Consider the following 26,007-nt stretch of genomic DNA (forward strand, 5'->3'; position numbering starts at 1 on the left):
TGACTGACTTCTGTGTCATTGAGCAGTTATTTCACTGTATAGTGAAGTTATGCTGTAGAAGCGGTGTGTACGTTGTTTCTTTTAGCCCATCAACTGCCCCTTGACCTGCAAACTTCGTAGCAACAGGAACTGCAAGCCGAGATTCTCAAAGAGGGTGCACAATAAATAAATAATCAATATTCATACATTCATTCAAAGTTGCATTTAATTGCTATTTACATCCATTTGTTTTGAAATAAAGTATATTATTACAGTAAATAATACAGAATGAAATGCAGGGAGGGAGTTTCGACCCCTCATACCATTCTTAGTAAGGCAGCTGTAGAATCTGATTCTTAACAGATGGTTTACAAAGCCAGCTAATGTCTAGCAGAATGAACACTTCCTTAAAGCATACAGATGAAAATTCAAAACCACCAAACCTTGAAGCCCTTATGCACTTTTTCCCGCCTCCTTCCCTTCCCCAAAGGCTCATAGACACCATGATGTAAACATGTTAATTTCTGAAGATGCCTGCACAGTTCGAGACACCAGAGGTGATGAAACCTAGATCCCCATTTGCTCCTCTTCCAAGAGCTTAGGGACAGCTGCTCACACCATCAAATCTACTAAGCTGTCTTTGAGAAGAGACCAGGGATCACTCTAGCATTGCTGCGGCCCAGATTTGATTCATATCAGTAGGGCTCAGAAGAGTTTGCTGAGCAGATGCGTGTGGCTCAGCAATGTTTGGTGGGTTCATTAGCATCCTCTTGCCAGAGAGGACAAGGTAATAATATGGCAGCTGGGGTTTTCTTTTTCCCTTCCAGGTTCAGACCACCTTTCCTCTTCCGATATACATACCCAAGAGTGGGGAAGCAGTGGCACTCCAAAGGCTGCTGGTCTCCCAGCAATCTCAGCCAGCATGTGGAGAGCCACAAGTGTCGCCAACCCTGTCTTAAGACTCCCAAAACAGTAAGAAAAGAGGAACCAGTTCATGCATAAACCTGGGCAAGGATTCTTAACACACTTCCCTTCCGTGATAATGGGAACTACACATAAAATTGGGCCGACGGTGCATAGCACCCAGACCATCTACGTGATGGGGGGAGGGGTGATAAGCCACACAAGCCCACTTTGGCCGGCTGAGTGTTATCAATGTGGGCCTTATGCAATTAGGAGAATGCAAACCCTGTTGCCCATTAAACGGCATACAGATCACAACTAGCTACTATTTCTTGGCAATTCTGGGAACCTTCACTTTCATAAACAAGAACAGGAGCAGGAAATGGGAAAGGGTGACTCCACCGGACACAACACTCTAGACCCGGTGTGGGCAACTGTTGGCCCTCCAGATGTTGCTGCACCACAAGTTGCATCATGCTTGGCCTTTGGCTGTGTTTGCTAACGCCGATGGGAGTTGTAGTCCAGCAACACCTGGAGAGCTAAAGGTTACCCACACAAGCTCTAGAAAAGATGTCCTTACATCAACTAGGTTAGAGCACAGGGGTTGTAATGAGAGTCAAACACTCAAATGCTGTCTAATCTCACCCCCAATTCCCATGGGTTGCAAAAATTCAAATGCACCACGTATTCAACAGGGAATGGCAACAGTTGAGATTTTAACACACCCACCCATAGATCTCTTGGGATGGGAGGGCTCTCAGGCCAGCTGACCTATTCACTTCTCTGTTCCTCAAAGTGAACAGTGGAATACAACGAGCACTGCTTACATTTCACTATCATGGATCTCTAGTGGAAATAATACATGGTTCAAGTTTAATGCTTAAATATGTGGTTAGTCTCAGCAGGTATTAATCCCATTTTTTTAATAATATAATGGTACAAAAATCTATAAAAATCAAATTATAGCAAAATCCCAAGATTATAATTAAAAAAGCACATCTTGTACAAAATAAATCTTAATTCCTATACCTCAATGAAAACTTTTAAGACTTTTTTTTAAAAAAAGAAAGCACTTAAGTTCTCTGACAGTCACGGCATTTCACACACTAGCATTCTTTCTGAAGTCATACAGGAGTAAGAATCCCACTCCTTTTCAAAGTCTTGTGACTAATATAATATTGATACTATAACAGCTATATACAAAGAGAGAGACAGAGAGAGAGAGAAATCAAGGTTTGGATATCTATTTATACAAATAAATACAGGATAATCCCATATTGCATAGTGTGTGCTTGCTGTCCCAAGTCAAGATTCAAGAGTTTCACAGTTCAAAGATGATGAACACAGTTTAGGAAGTCGACTTAAGTGAAATGATTAAACTGAAAAACAGATTCAAAACACTTTTGCCACCTTCTGCTGACCCTATTAGCCAACCTGATGGTTATATTTACCCAGAGCAGGACCACACACAAGATCACCAGAGATCTCTCATTTTAGAGAAGAGGTAGGGCTAACCCCCTACCAAATGGGGCTCGCTCATTCTAAATTCGGCTCTCGTATGACTCCTGGCCATTTCCGTGGGGCCTGCCAACGTCATGGTTTCCAGATGTTGGAGGGCTAAATTTCCATCAGCCTTAAGCCAGAATGGCCAAAGGGGAAGCTGTGGTACACAACATCTGGGTGGAACCATGTTTGGCTACTCAACATAATCTGTCACACCCCAGGGAATTGTGCCTAACAGAACACTCCTACTACTCAGACGTAAGTCCAATGAGTTCAACAGGACATACCCTGAGGCAATGGCACACGGGATTCTAGCACAACTGATTTCTGGCTTTCACAAAGCACAAGTCATCATCCACAACTATACTACCTCCAATACATAAAACGTGAGTGAACGGCAAAGTCGGCTTCACTGGTACTAGAGAAGCGATAAACATTCAGTTGTCTATAGAGTCACGGAAGTTGCCTTGACGCAGAAGTGGGGCAACTCTGGCCCTTCAGATTCTAGACTCCGACTCCCATCATCCCTGACTGGCCACGCTGGCTTTGGCTGATGGAAGTTGGGAATCCAAAAACAGCTGGAGGGCCACCACCCCCTGCCTTAGCCAGATTTCCTTGCAAAACCAAAATGTGGAAAAACAGGTCAGCCCTAATAGCTCTTCAAAGCCAGTAAAAGCACCCAGGAACTGCCAAGTCGTGCCCAAGACCTGGTTGAGACGTTGATGCAGGTAGAGAACATCCTGACAAAAAGCCAAGCACTTCCCACCTTCCACCAGTTACCTGTGACGCAGGCACCACATAGGACCCTCCCCGCTGCCGCTCTCAAACGTGCAATTAGTTTCCCCGATACGAAGATTACATAAACGAAGCTCTCGCACTTCCGGCAGCATGGCGTTGCTAGAATCACACGTTTCCTGGGCAACCTGCATCCGCCACAGAAAAATGGCGTCTAACCTTAAGCCGGGCTCAACTCTGCTTTGAAGTTAATACCTGTATTTTCGCAAGAGATGGAGTTAAAAGAGTGTCCACGTGTGGAAGGGCAGTGGGCTCAACCCAGAGCAATTCCATCTCCCCACCTCCATGCTTCAAAGATGTGAACATTTAGTGGAATGGAGTGACTCTGGGCCTTGGGAGGAAGCTACGCCCCTCAAGACTTCATCCCCCCCCCCAAAGTCCCACTGAAATTCGTAGGGGTTTTTAAACCACTGTTCAATACTACTCTACTACTTGAATTTTGCTGCTCCAAAGAAGAGGGACTTCAGCCCCCAACATTCCTGACCACTGCCATGTTGGCTGTAGGGGCTCATGGGAGCAATGTCCAGAGGGCCACCAAGGCCCCACCACTGGTGACGGCTTGAAGCCAGACAACTGCAGGCAGCACCCACACACAGACTTCTCCCGCTGTTCCATTGCAGCCACATGTAGCCTGCGCCCTGTGAAACCATCCAAGGACCCTCTGGAATAGCACCGGAGAGAGAAAGCAGGGGCTGTAAGCTGGCAGGGTGTGTGGAATCCACAGATGGTGGAGATCCAAAACAGGATCTAATCCACTAGGGCTTAGGAGCAGCCATTGTTTCGCTCCATGCTATACTGTACTGCAAAAGATGGATCCTCTGACCGGATTCAGTTATTTTTCTTTTTTGGAAGAGTTATGGCTTGGATCCTATGGCTCAAGAGAAGAATCAAAATAAAGCAAAAAAGAGAGATCTAGTTCCTACAATGGCAGAATTTGCAGAGAAAGTTAGAAACCGCACCATTACACAAAATCCACACACACCTACTCACGCATACCCACCCACTCTCTACACTAGCGTAAAGCTCTGCAGACCATTATTCACCCCCTTTCGCCAGCTACGTACATGGAAATGTTTTATTTAAGGCAGGAAGTATTAATTTAAGGTGAAGATACCTTTATTTAATTCTTTGTACCTGTAAAGTCACTTTTGTACAGATTTTATTTTTTCAACAACAATCGCAGAAAACATAAATAGTAAACCTTTTGAACGTTTCCTAAAATTAAGTTGCAAAAGTTCTCTGGAAGACATTCGTTGAAGGCCATCTTAATAATACTTGTTGTGTTTTGCTTTGTGTCTGTGTGTGGTTTTCTTCAATACAATCAGTAGATAGATCGCCTCAGCACAAAGGAAAAAAAACAAGGTTTTTTTTGTAATTCATAATGGAAATGAGAAATGGAGCAAAGATGGCAGAAAACCATCTCTCCAAAGTATTACCACTTAAGCTGCAAGGCCAGCATAAATGTAAATTGTAAAAAAATAAAAAAAATAAAAAGATACTGTGGTTGTATTCCTTTCTAACACCCTTTACTTTTCTCTCTTTTTTTGATGGCTTAAACGATCTTAACATATTCCTGGTATCTCTTAAAACAAATTATAGAGGTGAAACTTTAGCCAGCAGGTTCCTGCTTAGAATGATGGAGGACAGTACTATAAACCCACGGCAAAGAAGGGGGTGGGTGGGTGACACCTTTGATGGACGTGCAGAGCTCTCTGTACTGGCAGGGAGAGACCCCCCCTCCACACTTGCATGGATCTGTATGGGTTGTACCAAACTAAATTCAGCTAAGAGCAGAACCACTGAAACGAAGAGACCCAAGTCTGTCACGCCCTTTAATGTCAATGAATCTACTCTAGAGTAGGCTTAGCACTGGAGACAACCCAATGCAAACAGAGGGGCTGAGTTGGAGGTCACGCCTCCCATGCCCCCTAGGGTTTTACGCAAGGGGGGGGGGCACCTGATCTGATCCTGTAGAAAGAGGCATTTTAAATAAGACAAGGCAGGGAGAACTCTCTCACCCACCCCATTCCAATAACAACAGTGATTTCAATTTCATCTTTTTTATATAAAAAAAAAACCAAACCAGTTCCATTATTTCACTAGGAGAGCAAACAAATTCTTAAGCCTTCTTCCCCCTCCGACTTCAGCTCCATCTAACCAATAATTCTGAATATAATTCAAAGTCCGGGATACTTTCCATAATGAACCATCTTGGGGGAAAAGGTGGGGGAGGGACTCTATTTGAAAAATATATATATTTATATTTATACTTTTAAAAAAAAGTTGTTGGTTTTTTTTTGCAGATGGAACAACCAAGGGTTGGAGTTTGTTTCGGATCCCCAATTTCACACAACCGCAGGAAGCCACCTGAAATACGCCTACAGGCAAACGAATCCATGGGGGCGGGGAGGGAGGTCAAGCCCGAGAGGTGACACTCTGCACATGTTTGGCTCAGTGACCCGGGCTAACCCTTCAGACTGTGTGGCGCAGAAGCCACACCCTACCCTCAATACTGTCCGGCCTGAAGCTGACCTGAAAAATCCTTGATAAGAGAGCTGAAAGAATGGCACGTGCCCACAGGACACGCTGCACGGCTGTGCTTTAAGAGTCACACAATACTATTTTGCTCAAGTCCTCTCTTAATGCACCATTGATTCGGAGGAGAGGCAAAAGGGGGCAAGGAGGAGGAGGAGGAGAGAAGGATCCACGGGTGTTTTTTTTGCCCTCTTCTTTCCCAGTTCATTCCGTGCGATGGCCGACTTGGATACTGTCGCTGAGAAAGAAGCCGCAGGAGCCCTCGTTTACAGCGTGATGAGAGGGGATGCCCCTCAGAGGAGGAGGAGCAGGAGGTTCATCCTTCGTGTTCGGTTGCTGCTACCCAGAAGCAAGTTTTTGGAAATGATTGCCGCTGATTTCATCATAGATTCATGCGCAAGTGCTCTGGCCGCTTGGAGATCATAGGGAAGGCTTGTTTCTTGTAGGGCCCGGTGTTTGGCTGCCGGATAGGGAGTGGAGCTGAGGCCTCCCCACAGACCGACACGTCCATTTGCTCTATCCCACCTGTCTGCATTGGGTACTCCATGGGCGCCTGAGCGTTTCCCACGCCAGAGGAAGTACCTCGCCCCCAGTAATCCCCAGGAGAGAACTTGATAGGGCTTTAAAGAGAGAGAAGAAACGTTGGTTGAAAGAAGTTTTGCGGAAAAAGCACACAGAAACATGCTAGCTGTTGCACTACACCTAGCAGAAGCACCCGATTCGACAGGTTTAATTGGGCTACTGTTTCTGACTTTGGAACTCCACAGCAACTTCCAGGTAACTTCAAGGGATTTCCGAGCCTTGTGCCTTTCAGATCATGCAAGAACCCTGCTGGGTCAGGACAAAGGCCAAGAAAGCATCCTGTTCTGAGAGCTAGGTGCCCCTAGGAAGCCAGCGAGAACCAGAATGCAACAGCACCCACCACACTTGCTATTCTCAGCAATGGGCATTCAGAGGCCTCCGACAGTGGAGGCAGAAGAGAGCCATGAGCCGCACAGCCAATTCTCAGAGAGAAATGCAGTCCACAACATCTAGAGGGCACCATTTTAGCTCAGAGGCTGGGGGGGCAGCAGCTCTCCTGGGTTCCAGGCAGGGAACCTTTCCCACCCTAACATGGAGGCATCAAAAACTGAAGTCTTGACCTTCTGCATGCAAAACAAATGGTCTACCACTGAGCTATGCCCCTTCCCTAGTGAGACAGAGCACTATAAATGGTAAAATTAACCATTTATATTCTCTCTCACCACCCTGGAAAGGCCCAGACCCTCAACACCTCAATGACCCTCTTGCTGCTACTCACCAAAACTAGGGATGGGGGAAGGGAAAGTGAAATACCTGACGGGTGTCCGTGGGCTGCCAATGAATCTGCGAGGTGATCGGATTTTTGGTTCAAAGGAAAACTTCTCCTTCACACTTTCAAGTACAGATGGAGCCACGTATGTGAAACCCTAGATGGTGGGAAATAATTGTTGCCAAGTCCAGCCCACCCCCACCCAAAGAATTCGAATGAATGTTCTGTATTATGACAGGAGCAAAACTTGAAAGAACCAGTACCCCCCCCCCACAAAAAATCCTAGCCATCTAGATAGAGCCAATATGTGGGTTGTTAACAGGAACATGAATGAACATCAAAACTGCCTTTGGTCAGAGCAGTGGTTTTCAACCAGTGTGCCATGGCCCCCAGGGGTGCCTTGATGGAGGCTCAGGGGTGCCATGGGCAACCCTGGCCTCTGTCCCTCTTTCCTTCCCTCCTTCCCTCCCTTCTCTGATGCACTCTCACGTCTCTGCCTCCCAAAGGCTCGCACAGCTGTTTATTGCAGCAGCCCTGGCGATAAACTCTGCAGGGGAATGATGCCTCTGGGAGGCACCTCTCTTTGGGGCGGGCGGGCAGGGGGCAGCTCAGAGGCTGGGGGGGGCAGCAGCTGCCTGGAGGACTCCCAAGGAGAGGGGAGAGAAAGCTGAGGAAACACTCCACAAGAGGGTGTCCGAAAAAGGGTGACAGGCTGCCAGTTCTGCAGACAAGGGGTGACATAACTGGGTACCTGAGCCCCGCAGAAAGAATGTAGGTGACTAAGAGAGCCATGGACTCAAAAAGATTGAAAACCTCTGGGTCAGAGCATTTGCTCCACTGTGCCTATGTGAACTTGCAGAAGCTCTCAGACAGCTGTTGCCCAAATCCCTGTATTAATTTCAACTCCCATCAGCTCCTGCAGCCAGCATGGCCAACGGTCAAGAATGATGGAAGGAGTCCAACACCATCCACAGGCTCCTTATCACTGGACTATGCCACTACATAAAACCAGCTGCAGACCAGAATAAGGTACAAGGAGCAATGGGAAACTGAGCCAACTAAGTAGTTAAGGGAGATGCAGAGCGTGCCCAAGCTTCAGAAAGGAGGCCTGGCAGTGGCAGAGAGCATCTTATCTTCCAGAATGTCTGCACCCCTCAACAGGCCTTCTGACATTCCCTGCAGCCTGAAGACAAAGATTCTGATGGTTTTCAACAATCCAGCACTTTGCCCCACTCCTACTTACCACAAAGACCTGGTTGGCACTTTCACTGAGAGTCGAGTCGTCGGGGCTGTCGACAGGAGTCTGACGGGTAAATTTTGCATCAAACTGGCTCACATCCTCTTCGGATTGCTTTGCAAAATAAATATATTTGGGTGAAGGTCAACAGATTATCAAGCAAAAGACCTTTAATAGCAGGTAAGGACTGAAATCGTCAGAATGGCAGATAAAAGAAACTGCAGGAAAACTCCCTGATGACAAATCACTATTTGAAGAGGTCACCCCTTCTGGGGCAGTCCATTGACAGCACTCTTTTCACCCCTTTGGGGTCACTACTTCAGTGTCTCCAAAGGTCTGGAGTGAGCAGCCCCAGGCGAGAGATGGAGTGGGAACTGCTGCTAGACCATTTGGTTGTTTCAGTTGTCATGTGTCCTGTTTTCTTTATCCAGGAATTTGGTTTAAATGGAAATTCTAATTGTTGTGCTCACTACAGCTTACCTTTGCTTTGATTAGTGCTGGAGCTGTTGAATTTGTTTGTTATTTAATAGACTTGCTTTTACTGAGTCTGTATTTTTTGTATACTATCTTTCCCCCCCTGTGCATTTTTCATTTTATTTTTATGTCAGCATTCCCTGCTCTTGAAATATTCAATGAAGAGCTAGGTATAAATACTTAGAGGAGAAATGGGGTGTGCCTCTGAATAATTATTTAGGGGGAAAGCCTGGGCACTTTGGGATCCACAAACCACAAAGCAAATACGAAGTTTATATGTGAAATATTATCCAGCACCAAAGGAAGCAATACCAATACATACCAATAACGGTTTAAATGGGGGTTCCACCTTCCGAGCCAACAGCTCTTCCCAGTTGATGTGTCTGAAGAAAGGATGAGCCTAAGGACCATTATTAGACAACAGTCAGAATCCGACCCGGAAGAGAAAAAGATCTCAAAGTGGAAGCTTCCTAAGCTATACACAAACCTAAAAGGGGACAACTTGTCTGGTGTGCTGAAGGTGATGAGAATGAATACAGGCAAGGAGGAAAGCCATGTTCGTTTCTTTCCTCAGTTTGGATTCAAGTCGTGCTTACAACTGGCAATGAAATAATAGGGCTCTCTTTAGCTGTTATACATCCCACTGACCCTAGAATTGCTCTGAGAGGCAGCCAGCATTTTCTCCCTCTCCCCCTCTCACACATAGCCCTAAACCACTAGTTTCCCAAACTCCTTGAAGGAAGCCAGGATGGCAAACCAGCTCAAAACAATTTGGATTGTAATTTAAAAAGTAAGAGATGCCCACCGTTTCTTTCAAATAGTATACAAATTTCAAATAGTATAAAAACACTGTCTCTATGGAACATGCTCCAGATCACAACACAGATGTCCTTAAAAAAAAGAAAAAAGGAAAAAAGAACCCAGGAGAAAGTCTAGCCTTGTGTTCCAGTTCAGCAAAAGCATTAAGCAAAAATTACCTGAACTTCTCCAGCATCTCCAGGACCAGCTCCTAGACGTGAGGCAGCATTTCTCTTTAGCAGCTTAGGAAAGGGGAAATATGTTTAAGAAAAAGTGAGGGATCCTGAAAGCCTGGGTTGCATACTGAAGCAGACTGCTGGAACTAAAGATGCCAAAGGCAGAACATTGGATCATCTACGGACCTAACTCACTCGCAACATTCCAGCTCCTTACTGAAGTACCTCCTTCCTAAGAAAATAGACTGCAAGCATTTCCTTCAGCTATCCTTTCTTTTAAAGGACTTGTGACTTAAATGCAACAAGCAGCATCCAGGGTTAGTCATACAGGAAAACCACAACTTATGTTTGCTTTACTTACATGATTGCAACCTTACGTGGGTGGGAGTAAAATAAGCAGATAAACGGAAAGCCAAGGAAACTCACTGCTTTCCACTCTCCATTTATTTACCCCCACCTCACTTACAGGGCTTTGAGGAGGGAGTGGGAGGGCTCTGACAGCGTCCCAGAACCCTCACATGGCCAGGTAACCCAGGTGACTAGCTTTGGGAAGGAGGCGCAGCAGGTATGGGGACGCCTTCCTTCCTGATAAGGTGCGAGGGTTCTGGGAGCATCCCAGAAGCCAGTAAAGAAAGTGCTTCTTCGCTGACCAGGGTTTGGGAAGGTTGCCCATGGCCCTCCTGCAACGTTCCCAGATGCAGGTAAGCAGCCCTCTGCCTTGCAGGGGTGTGGTTCCAGGGGTTCCTGGCTTTGCATGCAGACCTTCAGAACCAAATCCTCGCATAAGTGGCAGGCCCTCTGTACTCAAAAGTACATGACTAACTTACAGCCATTAATTGCAATGGGTCTACTTAAGAAAGGTTCTAGTTGGACGCAACCCAAAGTCATTTAATTGGGGAAGCGCTGGTCTGTGACTCGCTTTAATATAAAACCCCCAAATTTCCCTGCTAAGATCCCCACCTTTTTAAGCAGATCTCTGGCTTCTTGCGTGAGGTAGGGAGGCAAGTTGAGTTTACACTTGAGAATCTTGTCAATGGTTTTCTTTCGATTCTCCCCAGTGAATGGGGGCTAGGGAATGTGGGAGACAGAGGAGAGGAGGTAGAAAAGAGAGAGAGGAGGCCATAAGGAACTATGCACCACAATTATGCAATTCCATAGAAAAATAGATACTCCTGCTTGAACGTATTTTTATCTTGAAAAGCAAACACACACAAATTAAAGCAATTTCCACACAATGCTATTCTGAAGAAAGCCTAAAGCTTTGGAAGTTCAGCAAGAAAACCAGTCCCAATTCCTGGGCTGCAAAAACAATGGGAAGACCACTGGGTGTGGTTTGGTTTTTAACGTAAGCAACCCAAGGCTAAATGGTAGCTCTGGGTGGATCATTTACATGCCACTCAAGTTGAAGCAGCCAATGAAGGGGAACTGGGGCAGGGGAGAACCAGGAGTGATGATGTCGCATATGCTATTTAATAAAATGGCTGGGATGAGCAGACAGCACACACTGAGCTGGTGTATTCAGTAAGGAGGGCATGAAGCAGTTTGCAAGCGAATAACAACTAAAGATCTAACCTCACCATTAAAGCTAGCTCTGGATTTTTTATAAGGCCGTAAAAGTGAAAGATCTACAGTCCAACCCTCTCCCAGCAAATAAAAAGATTATCATAGGAACACAAGGCCATATCCAAGTAAGTCCTACTCAGAGCAGCCCCACTGAACTAATGGACCTAATTAATGTTTGCTAATGTCAGCGGGTCTGTTCTGAGTATGACTAGGGCTGGATACGGCCCGTAAGGAAGCTGGCCAGCCCCTAGTCCACCTAGCTGACTTGGCAGCAGCGGCACTCCTGGGAAGGCAGCCTCTCCCAGCCCTTCCTGGAGATGCCACTGGGGTCTGAACCTGGCACCCTCTGCAATGTTCGGTCATTGAGCTATACGGCCTTCCCTTTTCCTCTTGCCACTTCCATCACTTTTATGAGATACCACAAGTGAGCCTCCAAGTCCAAGCGTAAATTGACCCACCATTCCATCCTGCAAAGATGTGACAGCAGCATTGCTCAGTGGGAGTTTCAGACATAAAAGCATTGCCAGTGAGTGAAGAACCTCTGTATTTAATACGATGATTCCACCATGCAACACTGCAATTCCTGCATTGGACTAGATGATCCTTGGGATCCCTTCCAGTTTTACAATTCTATGAACACTTAAAAGCCCATCCATCTCATTAGAGATGGTATCATTGCTTTCATTTGCTTTACTTCTTTCTTTACGTTTTCTGGTTCTTAGCAATGGTGATCGATAAATGCTGCTTATAAGCTCATCAAGAGAGGCTAGTGAACTCAGAGGTTTGGAAAACCCTGCTCTATGAAATGAAAAAAAATGCATGCAGTTGATAAATGTGCACCTACTGCTCCAGTCAGCATGTCATACATTAATGCCCCCAAACTCCACCAGTCCACAGCACGGTTGTGCCCACTCCGCATCAAGATTTCAGGAGCCCTAGAAAGACAAGAAAAATCAAAGCAAAAAAGTTTTGAACAGGCAGATAGCACTAGCCTGCCCTCAAAGAAACATAATGAAAATGCAAAGATGCCCCATATACGGCTTACGTTGTATTGCTGTACAATTCTTACACACCCCTGCCCCCCCAAACCCTATCCAGAAAGGCTTGTAAATAGCCACTCACCTGCGGTGAGTAAAAACAGCCTCCAGGCAACCAGACAAGAAAGTTCTTTTTCACTGCTGGGTATGGATCCACATTTACTACAAGCCTCTCCTATAATATAGAACTGACCTGTTGCTAAAATAACCTGCAACTGACTTCAAGTAAATGAAAACCTGGTACTTGGCTAGAATCTAGGGATTTGGAGTCACCATATCATTGTAAGCTTGTAGCAGATAGACGAATGTCACACTTTTCATGACATGTGGATCAGCACATAGTTGCTACATGCTTTGTGCCCCATAAATTAAAAGATAGCTGTTACTGCTTGGCTGTGTAGTATAGTGGGATGTACGCACCTCATATCACAAAATCAGATCAAGGGAAGTTTCTGAAATATACGGAGCTTTGTTTTGTGGGTCATAAATGTTTATCAGCCATCTTTTGATCCACTGGGCGTGAAGAGTGTAATGCTCATAAACGTGGTTCAGCCTTACAATGGTACAACCTTACAATGGTACATGAATCCCCAGCGATTCCAGATTCCAAAATTCATGATTCCTAACAAGCAACTGTCAATGATCTGAGCTCAGCTGCAAGTTACCACACCACCAAAGCAGCATAATTTTACTAACTTAAGAATATGCAGGTGGCTAAGCTAGAAACGAGTTTTAAGGGCAAACTCAGTAAAAAGTTTTAGGTTGATTTACAAAGTTACGTATAAAATCTAGCTTCTTTCAAATAGACATGGTTTAGATAAAGCCCTTTGGCTGTGGTGGGGAACCTGTGTCCCTCTGCATGCTACTGGACTCCAGCTCCCATCAGCCACACCAACAAAATTCACTCGTCAGGGATGAAGGGGACTGCAGGCTGGCAGGGAGACTTCTCTACATACAGTGTCTCAAATATTTATGGAAGTAGTCCTGAGCTCTATAGACAGCCTAGCCCCTTGTCCCTCACCCAAGAAAAGCCCATCATATATTGAGCTAAGTTTTTAAAAGGTAAAATTTAGCCATTACCCCCAGACCAGAGAAATACTTTTCTGTTTCATCATGCGGGCTCACATGTATTCTATTGTTCCACAGAATGTATGCGTGACAGTTCCATCATGAATGGATTCTTTACACAGTCCAAAATCTGTCAGCTTAACATGACCTAAAAGGAAACAGGGAAAAAATAGTGGGGAAGGAACACTAACATGTCATTCTAACAAGTCGTATCTGAGACCAAAACCCCAGCTTGGGCATTTTTTAATTTTAACATACAGTACTTAATTTATAAACTGTTTTTCAGCAAAAGCCCCTCAAGGCAGATAAAGTAAGTCAATTAAAAAGCTGTAACCTTAGGAACTATACTGATTCCCAACAGGAAAAGCACACAAGCTCCACTCCATATGCCCCACAGGTTGAGATCCAACATTAGTCATAACTCAAAACGTACTCACTGAAATCAATGGACTAAGAAGTGTTAAGTCCACTGAAATCAACAGACTTTCTCAGAGAAAGACTTAACAGGGTATTACTCTGGAGACTTCAAATGCTTGGTGGCATACAGCTTGCTTTCAAAAAATTGAAATAACATATATAACCATGCAGTATCTTGAGGGTGGCGTGAATAGCAGTGTCCTTTTTTGCCCTAACAGATAATCTAGATTTCCGACTGCCTCAGGAGAACATAGGGGAAGCATTAAGCCACTCTGGGAGCCTTTCTGGCTGAGCAGCAGAGTAACATGTTCTAAATAAACAAAACAGACTTCACAACTGGCTGGATTCAGCCTGAGAAAATGGGGCAGGGAGGGACAGCTCAAACAAGAGAAGCGCGTCAAAGACACCCAATCCCTTTTCCATTTCTCTTATGCGTTTTTTTTTTTTTTAGATTTGAAGCCTGGAGGCAGGAACAGTCTTAGCGCAGAGATCCAAGCTTTTTCTGGCTGGAGAGAAATGCTTTAAATCATCCTCACCAACCTGCCACCCTTCAGATGACTTTGGACTGCAACTGCCAGCCTAGCTAGGGCTGATGGGGAAAGGTGGCAACCTTTGAGGGCCACATGCCTTTGGTAGGCAAAAATGGGCAGAGCACCAATTGTGACCCCTCTCTATCCTTGATTCAGGCAACCAAGAGGCATGATCCATGTTCAAGGACACACCCCAGCCTGCCAAAAACGCTCAGTGAGGCTGCAGAGGAGGGCCAGGGAGGGATGTGGCTGGAAAAGATGTATGATGGGGGAGAATCCCAAAGGCCAGGCAGAGAGACCAGCGTTTGGCCACTGGGCCTGAGGGTTTCCCACCCTTCTTTCAGAACTATAAAGCTATGGCACGTGCCAACACACGAGCTCACTGTTGTACCACTAACCTTGGTGGTTGAGCATGATGTTTTCTGGCTTTAGATCTCGATAGATGATCCCCTTCTGATGCAGGTGCCCCAAAGCCATTGAAATTTCAGCCAAGTAGAAGCTGAAATGCAAGAATTTCATTAACAAATAAATGCCAATAGCAACACGTCATATCTGAGTACAAAAATTCTGTGGCTGAATATTATGATACCGCACCAAACTGTGGTTTGCACTAATCATAATTTTAGAATGTGAACCAATCCAAGATCAGGCTAGCCAAGATACCTAAATGGTTTATTTCTCCATCCACTTCCTACCCCAGGCCCTAGGTGGGACAGCCTTCAGAGGGGGAGAAACAGCCATATGGTTCGTCAATTCAGACATCACACCAAACCACACTCAGTACAAACCACAGCCTGCACACTCGATTCAAACACCATTTCCAGTTCTGCCTTGTCAGATGTGACAAACAATGGTTTTTAAATTCAGACGTCACACCAAACCATAGTTTTGAGATAAGCCTGCAATTTCACTGCCAGCGTAAGTTAGTTCTGCTCCTCAGGAGCTGGAGGGTGAGTACTCAAGCTACTAAGCTGAAGAATTGAATCTCTTTACTTCACTTCCCTCCTGGCCGAAACAAGTGCATTCTGGCGGATTCTCCCAGCATCCCAGAGTGTACACAGAAAATACCGTATTTTTTGCTCTATAAGACACACCTTTCCCCTCTTAAAAAGTAAGGGGAAATGTGTGTGCGTCTTATGGAGCAAATGCAGGCTGCACAGGTATCCCAGAAGCCAGAACAGCAAGAGGGATTGTTGCTTTCACTGCGCAGTGATCCCTCTTGCTGTTCTGGCTTCTGGGATTCAGATTTTTTTTTCTTGTTTTCATTCTCCAAAAACTAGGTGCGTCTGGTGCATCTTATAGGTGTTACGGTACTTACTATTCCACAGTTCCAAACATGGGATCCATGCACTGTTTTGTTAAATCTGGGTATTTTCCACAGGAACATAGGTTCATATAGAATACCCAGACTTGCCAGTTTGTTCAAAATGGGCAACAATTATTCAACTCTGCAAAGGTTAACACTTTCCCAGAAACTTCCTTACGTAGGAACACAGGAAGCTGCCTGGTTGTTGAGGCTTGGAAATTGGAACTTGTTTGTCTTACCAAGCTGTGTCTTCCATAAATATCCCCTCTCTCTCCAACTGCATGAACAGTTCTCCTCCTGCAATGAAATGGGCATGGGGTGGAGGGAGAAAGGTAAGAAACAATAAGTCATCTTTCTGCTATATACAGTACGTGAAAAAGCTTCCACCCCACACTGCTGGCTGGCTACAATACCAGAATTCACATTCTGACCATCAGTTGCATCCTTACCACTAAGATACTCAAGGATGAGGTAGAGTTTTCCACCAGTCTGAAAGGCATAAATCAAGTCTACAATGAACGAATGCTTGACTTCCTCCAAGATGTTCCGCTCTGCTTTCGTGTGAGCTGTATCTTTTGCATTTCGCACAATCATTGCCTAGAGAACAGAGACTTCAACAGTAAAGACAATGTTCTAAAGACTACACCAGAGAAACCAGCTGTCAGCAATCCCATGATACACAACCACCGATTGCTGGCATCATGATGGAACATGACTTATTCGCACATAACTCTCAAACCATGGTTTGAAGAGGGGAGAGCAAGCCTTGGGCTCACACACTCTGCCCCTGCCCCGCCCCGCCCCGCGGCTTTGATTCAATCCCTGATTCACCACAAGCCAAAGTTTCCCACTATATTCAAACCAATCAAGCAAGCTACCATAAGCACTAACAAATGTGCCTTCAAATCATGGTTTGAAGTGGGTTTCCGGTTCTTGTTTACATGGGGTTAACATTAAACCGTAGACTTATACAAACAAATGCAAGTGTGTCATCAGGAGTCTTGGCTTGGGTATAACGCTTGAGCTGAGCCAAGAGAGTAAGCTTCTGGGCCAAGGGTTGCCACCAGCAAGTCAACGTCAGCTCTTAATAAAAAGCGCTAGCGTCTTCTCACTGGTACTTGACAACACACTGGACACCTCTTCTTGCTCTTCCAATTGTTCTCTCATTTAGCTGGACTTTGCATTCATTGTTACAAGAAATATGCTGTGATGAGATCAATGATTCCTCACACAGTTAAAAGTGCATCTGAATTTCTTCTACCTCAAATATAAGGGACTAAGTGGTATGCCTCAGCTGGATCATGTCCAGAGTAATTTAGGTTTCAACAGAGCAATATGCACTCGGCAACCTTTTAAAAAATGTAAGTCAAAGGGCTGTGCAAAGTATGCTATGCTAATATACTGCGATAAGCCATAAATAAGAATACTGGCTTGCAAAATATATCTAACGGACCTCCCCTTGCGTGACTTGCTCTCAAAACAAAACAGAGGTCCAAAAGTTTGTGTGCAAACCTATAAAGAATTTCGGAGTCATTAAAGAAACAGTCGATTCCAATTCATAAAACAAGTGGTAGCCAATGTGGTGGCCTCGAGACATTTTGGACTGCAACCACCACCAATGGCCAATAGTCAGGAATGATGGGAATTGTAGGCCAGCAAAAATAGATAGATAGATGATAGATATAGATACCCAGACGCACCATGTTGCCAACCTTGGCATTAACAAATAAGAACATAAAAAGAGCCTGCTGGATCAGGACATGGCCAACATCCTATTCTCATAGTGGTCCATGTTCCCACAAGTGAGACTTGAGAACAACAGAACTCCCCACACCCCTGCAGTTCCCAGGAACTGGCACACTAGTTACTGGTTTCTATTCTAGAAGCGAGTGCAGCAGTTTTGATTATAGGAAGCTGCCTTACACCATTTCGGACTACAGTGGTGCCTCGCAAGATGAAAAGAATCCGTTCTGCGAGTCTCTTCATCTAGCAGTTTTTTCGTCTTGCGAAGCAAGCCCATTGACGGCTTAGCGGATTAGCGCTATTAGCGGCTTTTAGTGGCTTATCGGATAAGCGGCTTAGAAAAAGGGGGGGGGAGGGGAAAAAACCCGCAGGAACTCGCAAGACATTATCGTCTTGCGAAGCAAGCCCATAGGAAATTTGTTTTGCGAAGCACCTCCAAAACGGAAAACTATTTCGTCTAGCGAGTTTTCCGTCTTGCAAGGCATTCGTCTTGTGGGGCACCACTGTAGTTGTTGATATTGTCTACTCTGACCAGTGGAGGCTCTCTGGTCTCAGAATTTCGGACTAAGAAAGAACAGCTATGCTCTGCCTCCACACTGAGGCAGCAATGCTTGTGAATAACAGTTGCTGGAAACCACAGGAGGGGAGAGTGATCTTGTGGTCAGGTCCTCCTTGTGGGTTTCCCACAGGCATTAAGTGAGAACAGGATGCTGGACTAGAAGGGCCACTGGCCTGATCCAGCAGACTCTTCTTCCGTCTCATCAGCCTCTCTCTGGTCTGTTTTTTAAAAAAGAAAAACAGAACAAAACCTGGAAATGCCAGGGGTTAAAACCAGGACTCTCTGCCAGTGACATGAGCTCTTGTTGCTGAACTATGATCTCTTCCCCTCAAGACAGCCCCTCTTATTTAATAGCTAAATGTCAAAAGCCAACTCACCTTTTTAAGCACCTTCATGGCAAATATCTTACCAGTATTGGCTCCCGTTACTTTTCGAACTTGGAAAACCTGTCCAAAACAATGGAGATTAATTAGATGCCTTTTTAAAAGAGAGTTAGCAGACACTGCAAGGTCTGCTGTTTGAAGCTCTTCCACTACCAGGGAGCGGTAGAGAGAAGTCTTTTGACTTCAAACCAGCCAGAAAACTTCTGTTTTAGATCATCTTATAGATAACATGCATATATTTATTTGTTATTTTTTCCAGTATTTATAGCATCTCTCACCAAGCTCACACATCTCATACTTCTTACCTTTCCATAGCCACCTTTTCCAAGGACACGTAGCAGCTCAAAGCACTCTGGGCGGATCTTTTCAGGGCCTCTGTTCACACTAGTTTCCGAAATCTCAAATTTTTCGCAATGCTCCATGCCACTAACAAACAAAAAAGTTTCAAAATTAGGGTAGCCTTTAAAACAATACTAAGTACAATAACTATTCTGTATATAACTAAAAGCCTCCCTGTGAGGTGCTCAGCAAGGGATGGGGGAGAAAGTATTATTTAGAATACAAACTGGAATACAAACTCTGACTACTGCAAATATGAGTTCTAAATAATTTGAAATGTTTAATTTAAGAAATACATTTTTTCAAAGCACAGTAATTTTTTTAAAAAACAACAACATGAAACGTTTCTGAAGTCAGGCAAATGAAACCATTCTAACACATGTGCATCAACCCAGATTTCCTTATATGCTTGAACAGGATGCACACATGGGCCTAAGCAGAGTGCTCTGAAAGCACTAGTTTGAAAGGGGAAAGAGAGATAAGCAAACTACTAGAGGCCAATGCCAACTGCAGAGGATAGAATACCTTCATATACAACGGAAGGGAGACCCCTACAGCCCCCTGCCCACAAAGGCTGTTTCCACATTGCAATTGCAGCAAGTAGGACACAATACAGGAAACCTCTTTTTGCATCTGAAACAGCTTTTGCTGGATTAAGACAATAAATTATTGATACTGGCCTGTTTAGGTTTACAGCCTACTCCAGGGATTGACAATGTGGTGTCTGCGGCTGCAAGGCAGCTTTGAGGTCTTCCCCTGTGCCCACAAAGCCTTTGAGTCTCCCTGATCGTTAAGTAGTGAGAGTGGGCAACATTTGCTCTCTTAAAAAGTAAATAGAGCTGAAGGAGGAAATTGACAGAATGACACTCTTTCCAACTTCCTTTTTCAAGCTTTAGTTTAATACTACCGGGTTCAACTTTTAACCAGATTCCTTGGAAGATCTGTGTGTGTGTGTGTGTGTGTGTGTGTGTGTGTGTGCTTTTTCTCATTCTGTCTCTTGGAGGGGGAGATCTCCTTCCAACAAGCTGGGAGATATAACTGTTGAAACCGAATATAGGCACAGAAACAAGCAGACTGAGACCAAAAGCTGTTTCAAGGGCCCTCAGAATATTGCATGGTTCACTCTCGAGCTCCTGACAGCACAAGGAGCAATTTCATAGGCAGGAACAGCTAATTAAACATGATCGCATTGCCACCTAGACTCTAGCACTGACATAGGACAGGACAGTTTCCTCCCCAACTCTTCCATTGACAAGGATCCATTTCCAGTTAAAAACTTACAGCTCATATGGGACGACTCCCCCATGGTCCATGCTTTCACTTAAGTGACCCTAAAACAAGATAAGCGGGGAGGAGAAAGAGAGAATCAGAAAAGTAAACAGTGATTGTTTAGAAAGAACTATGAATTTTTGCTTAAACATTAACCCAGGATTTAGGACTGAGAGCACTGCAAGACTGCATTCAGCTCTTACATAAGCACAGTCAGCAGCAGGGTATGGTAATTCCTATGCTGGGTTTTTGTGGAACATCCACAGAGTTCGACAGGAGCGCTGCCAAATCCTCCGAAGCACAGCACAGGGACTCAGCACTCTTTACCCAACTACACTGCTACCCAATTTCGTACAACGCTGACAGTCACTAATTTAGCTCTTAAAACATGGGTCTTTTCTGGACACTACAGATCAGAACTGTTTTTACCACTGAGAACTTACTGCATTGGGGAAAAGCAGGATCTGTTTTACTATACAAAATGAAGACAACGCCTAGGTCCCCGACACCTGGGCTGCTGCAGACTTAATGGGTTGGAGCCAGAGTTATGCAAACAGAACTCTATCCAGGCAACTGCCCTCTCATCCCCACTGCAGCCCTCTCCCCTCAAAACGTCCACTTGTTCGGCTCCCTGAAGCTCAGCTTAGAGAGTTTATAGAAATATTGCATGGAGGATGGAGCAAGCTTGTTTTCTCTGGCTCCAGAGGGTAGGACACAAACCAATGGCTTCAAGTTACAAGAAAGGAGGTTCCAACTAAACATCAGGATGAACTGGATCCTGATGGTAAGAGCAGTTCAACAGTGGAACAGACTCCCTTGGATGGTGGTGGGCTGGCCTTCATTAGAGGATTTTAAGCAGAGGTTGGAAGGCCATCTGTCATGGCTGCTTTTGCTGAGATCCCCGCATAGCAGGGGTTGGACTAAATGACCCTCAGGGTCTTTTGCAACTATACAATTCTATGTTTCTATAACTGCAGCCTATTTTTCTTTTAAATTGCATGGAGAAGCATCTTTTCAGCCTGACGTTCTATACTCCAAACAAGTTTATAATCTGCTGTTTGTGAAAACTAAACCTGTGTCACATATGAAGGAGAGACCATAGGAAAAGTTAGCCTTAAAAAACTACTAATATTATTTGCCCACAACCACCACAATCCATGCTTGGCGTAGCTCACATGGGATTGATTTTATTCATTTACAGAATCTGAAGCTAGACATCACCACCACTTCACCAAGGGCAACAGGACTGTTTCCAGTCCTCTCAAAAACTAAAATGCAGTCATACCTTGGTTTTGAACGCCTTGTGACTTGAACGTTTTGGCTCCCGAAAGCTGCAAACCTGAAAGTGAGTGTTTCAGTTTGCGAACTTTTTTTGGAAGCCGAATGTCCGATGCGGCTGACCTTCCGATCAGAAGCCACACCTTGGTTTTCGAAAGTTTTTGGAAGTTGAACGGACTTCCGGAACAGATTGAACCAAGGTATGACTGTCTTTCTTCGCATCCTTCTACTGCCTTATCACCAGCAGTTACAACTAATGTCAGGAGTACAAAAATCCAAGCATTTAAGGGAGGGTGTGTGTGGACTGGTGATCGACTCCTGGATAAAGGGAGGGGTCAGGAAGCAGGTTTCTAGCAAAACCTTGCTGGGCCCAATGTTTTGCAAAACAATTTGCACCTAAGGCTACTGTTAGTAAGCAGAGCATTGGTCCTATATCCACCCCAGATAGGAATAAATTACTTGTGTACAGCATTGGTGGCATAATAACAAACTGGTTGTGGATATGAAGACCTAGGAGATGAAAAGACTATTTCATCCAGGCAAGTTTGAAAAGATATACCACCATGCACAGACAGAACAGATGATTCTACAATAGCGTGCACACACACACAAAAAATGGGACAGGCTGATGAGCATAAAACCACCTGTCATGCAACAATGGCAGGATCAAAATGAACCTCAGAGCACATGGGTTTTGATCTACAAAATCAGAACACTACTTAAAAGCTTTAAAATACCATTTTGAGTGTATAGTGGCACAAGTAACAGCAGATATTCTTTATTTTCAGGTAAAACACTAATTAAAAGCCTAGTCAGTGTGTGTGTGTGTGTGTATACATACCTTTATATAAGATGCGTTATATAAGCATTTTCTTTTGAATAACATTTACCTTCAATTTGGACGCTAGCTTGCAGCACCACAAAACAGCATCAATATTTGCAGACCTTCACAAGGTTAAATGAGGTCACCCCTCACTGTATTGATGCAGTTTTCTTCTGCAGAATAGCCCTAGAAAAACTGGAAGCTACCTTATACAGTGGTACCTCAGGATGCAGACGCTTCAGGTTACAGACTCCGCTAATCCAGAAATATTACCTTGGGTTAAGAACTTTGCTTCAGGATGAGAACAGAAATCGTGCGGTGGCGGCAGGAGGCTCCATTAGCTAAAGTGGTACCTCAGGATAAGAACAGTTTCAGGTTAAGAACAGACCTCCAGAACGAATTAAGTTCTTAACTCGAGGTACCACTGTACTGGATCACACCACTGTTCTGTCTAGTTCTGTCTAGAGTAGAGCTCTGTCTAGCTCTACTCTACATCAATAGATAGCAGATGTTTGGGATTTCAGATGATTCCCTCTTCCAGCTCTACCTGGAGATGCCAATGCTCTGCCAATGAGCTATGGCCTTCTCCTAACCCTAGGAACTTGCAATATTTGTCAGGTTTCAAGGAAGCTGGATCTTTAGCATGGAAGCTGTGCTCAATTACAGCCAGTACTCATGCACTGTCCTAAGACAACTACTTGCGGCCAGCAAACTAGCAGCAACACCGTTCCACAGCCTAGAACACTCACAGCCTGATCCTACGTACGTTTATGCAGAACTACATCCAATGGAATGTATCCCCAATGTATGTATGCATTAGACTACAGTCCCAAGCACTCTAAACAAGACTTGGCAAATAACAGAATTATCTAATAAACTGGCATTCTGGAGGGAGTCTGTCTCTTGGCACACTCATGTTTAGACAGTTGCACCAGCAGAAAAACTGATGTGTCAACTATGTGCTGCTAAGAGAAATTGGACCCATTTAACCCCAAACACATGGAGGACTCTGGAGAGATTAGATTGAAATTTCTGACATTTTTTGTGATTTGTGCTTTTGTAATCCTTTGTATTCTTTTAATGACGTGTATACTTTTAGCGGGACTTTTTTGTTCTTTAAGGTTTAAAATTTAAAAGAAAAAGTTTTTTAAAACCCAAATGGGACACAGCAAGTATTCTTTGCCCTTATCCAGAGTGTATTGCAGGGAATGAGTACACCTGAATATTATTTTGTGTTCACTTGTGCTTCTGCACCCATTTATCAAACACAAAAGCAGTAGCCCCGTTGGAGCAAGGGGACCCCAAGCCCAGCCTTGCTTGAAACCCACTCACTTGGCTTACCACAGGCAACTAGGAATGTTAACCTGGGCTCCGCCTCCTTTCCAGAGTACGTTTGCTTCCTTCCTGCCCAGTGCTGAAACCAAGCAGGCTGTGGAAGCTTAAGAGTGCTTTGTCACTCCTCAAGCATTTCCATACTGTACGTGCAAGAGGTGATGTGCCTTCCAACGTATTCAGCATAGGAACCAAGAGGACGAATGACAAAGCTCTCCTTCCCTCTTGCTGTCAGCCAGCTATGTATCTATGGTAGACAAGCAGCAGGTCAACATTCAGCCCACCAACCCAGTATGCTGATGGGCAATGGACAGATCAAGGCATGCTTTCTCCCACTCAGCCACTTCCTTTCTATGCTGGATGTGCATGACAGGGCTTTAGCTCATGTGTGCCTAACAGAGAAGCACTGCAAAGGGACATAGGTCTCTGTCACAAGCCTGCTGAGTTGACACACAGGAAGCCCCATTCTATTACTCCAGCATAGAAACCATGTGAGCTGGCAGCATATATAACTTCATCCCTCCATTGCCAATCCGCTGCACTGCCTCACTGGATGAACAGGAGACAAAGTTTCTTCCTGTACAACCAAACAGGCTAAGCAGAAGAGGCACAAGGAACACTGATTTCTAGCCTGCAAAATGTTTTTACTTACCTGCTTTTAACTCATAAAAGAGGGGCAGGCAGTGCTCTGCTTGTCTTCAACAGTCCCTCTTATGGGTAAAATTATTACAGGATATTAAGTGTGCCCCTCAAAAGTTACAAGGCTGCTCTAATCAGGCAGAGCCACATTCATTTCCTAGACAACCCTTTCCCTGGATATGGCAGTATCTGCATGTTCTTATCACCACATACTATCTTTTGCCTCCCCTTAATACATTAAGTCAAAATAGAGCAGCTTCTTAAAATTCACTCCACAAAAATGATTATAAGCAAAAGGCAAAATAATGGGCAGTCTACTACCAGACCTACTAAAATTAATGGCCCTAGCTTAGTCACATTCATTAATTTAAATAAGTCTACTCGGAATAACTTAGTTGAATACCAACCCGTATTTCCTCACTCCCATGACTAAGCAGCATCTATTAAGATTAACTGGATCGTTAACAATAAGTGCACTAGTTCACTTATTAAAGCACTGTTATCATTAGCAATAAATTCCACAGGAGAAGATGTGTTGTTGCAGCAAGAACAGTAGAAAGTCTTGTGATACTCTAAAGACCAAGGCTGCAATCCTAACCACACCTACCTGGGAATAAGCCCCATTAAATTCAGCAGAACTTACTTCTGAATAGACATGATTAGGATGGTGCCATAAAGTGCTTATAGGATTTTAGCCTATCTAAGAGTAAACCCCATTGACCTCAAAAGGACTTTCTTCTGAGGAGATGTGGAAAAGATCGAACTGCATCAGATTTATTGCAGCATCAGCTTTCATGGACTTGTGCCCACTACATCTCACTCAGATTCATTGAAATGCAACTATTACCTGACAAAGTGAGCTCCAGCCCTACCAAAGAGGATGCTGCAATAAACCAGTTAAGTTTTGAAAGGTGCCACAGGACCTTTATCACTACTGAGTTCTTAATGCAAGTTGCTTCTGTGCTTTCTGTAAAAAAAGGCAGGGAATAAGTGCCTTTTGCTACCACAAAATGTATTAATGGCCACTAGGAACATAGGAAGCTGTAATATACAGAGTCAAGCTGTTGGTTCACCTAGCTCAGTAACTGCCTAATAATCATGAGAATAACCTGTGACATAATCATTAATTTATTACCGCTGGATCATCATAATCCTGAATTTTTTAAAAAAACCTGTCGGACGCAATGCAGAAACAATAATTTAATATTGCATTATTACTAGATCTTAACTGTAGTAATAATAATCATCATAATAAAATGCACAATGCAGGAACCTAAAAAATAGTAAGAACACGTGTCAATCCCAATGCAAAAACACGGCCACGGATTTGTATGCATTTATTACTACTCTCGCTATTCTTCCTACTGCTCATGCCAAAGGCAGTACAATGCAGGAATAGCAAGTCAGTTATAACGGAACCATCCTCGCAGCCCCCAAGAGCCGCCCGCCCGCCCGCCTCCCACCCTCGGCCAAGTCCTTCCCCGAAGGCGGCCTCGCTCGGCCCGCCCGCCTCCCTCCCTCCCTCCCTCCGACCGGGGCCTCCGCCGCCTCGCCCTCCCCGCCCCCGAGGCCTGAGCCGGGCTCCCCCGAGGCGCCTCCTCCCGGCCGGGCCTGCCTCACCCCCTCCTCCAGCTCCTCGTCCGAGGCCGCCTCTTCGGGCTGGTCCAGGTCGATGTCGAAGACGCCCGCCATGGCCTGGGAAACGCGAGCGGCGGCGGCGGCGGCACAGCCGGAGCCGCCCTTCGCTGCCTAGTGGCGAGAGCGCGCGGGTGAGGGCCGGAGGGCCGCCTCATGGGCCCGCAGCGGCAACCCCGAGCGCCGCCATGACGGCCGCCATCGCCCAGGCTAGCCGGAGACCTTCCCCCGCCCGCTCAGCGCGCCTGCGCGGCTCTTCCCCTCCGGAGGGACTGCGCAAGCGTGGGGCGGCGCCGGGGAAGCGGGTGGCCAGGGGCACCTGGGCTCGCGGAGCCAATGCGCAAGCGCCAAGAGCACGCGGCGGCGCTTTCCGAAAGGGGCCGTTGCTCTCTCTC

General features: G+C 45.1%; 1 protein-coding gene across 1 annotated transcript; it reads right to left on the reverse strand.

Moving 5' to 3' along the window:
- Positions 1-187: 187 nt before the first annotated feature.
- On the reverse strand, positions 188-25,826 carry RPS6KB1 (ribosomal protein S6 kinase B1). The gene is made up of 15 exons (XM_081890507.1): positions 25,598-25,826; positions 19,918-19,967; positions 18,603-18,723; positions 18,292-18,360; positions 16,062-16,209; positions 15,852-15,909; positions 14,705-14,805; positions 13,417-13,507; positions 12,099-12,189; positions 10,652-10,759; positions 9,695-9,757; positions 9,040-9,117; positions 8,250-8,357; positions 7,051-7,163; positions 188-6,335 (listed from the first exon to the last, which is right to left on the reverse strand). Exons 1-15 carry the CDS (start codon positions 25,667-25,669, stop codon positions 6,098-6,100), a joined length of 1,509 nt encoding a protein of 502 aa, XP_081746633.1. The 5' UTR covers positions 25,670-25,826; the 3' UTR covers positions 188-6,097.
- Between the last annotated feature and the right edge of the window lie 181 nt (positions 25,827-26,007).

Source organism: Podarcis melisellensis, assembly GCF_964234715.1.
Source record: "Podarcis melisellensis genome assembly, chromosome: 15".
Classification (NCBI taxonomy): Eukaryota; Metazoa; Chordata; class Lepidosauria; order Squamata; family Lacertidae; genus Podarcis; species Podarcis melisellensis.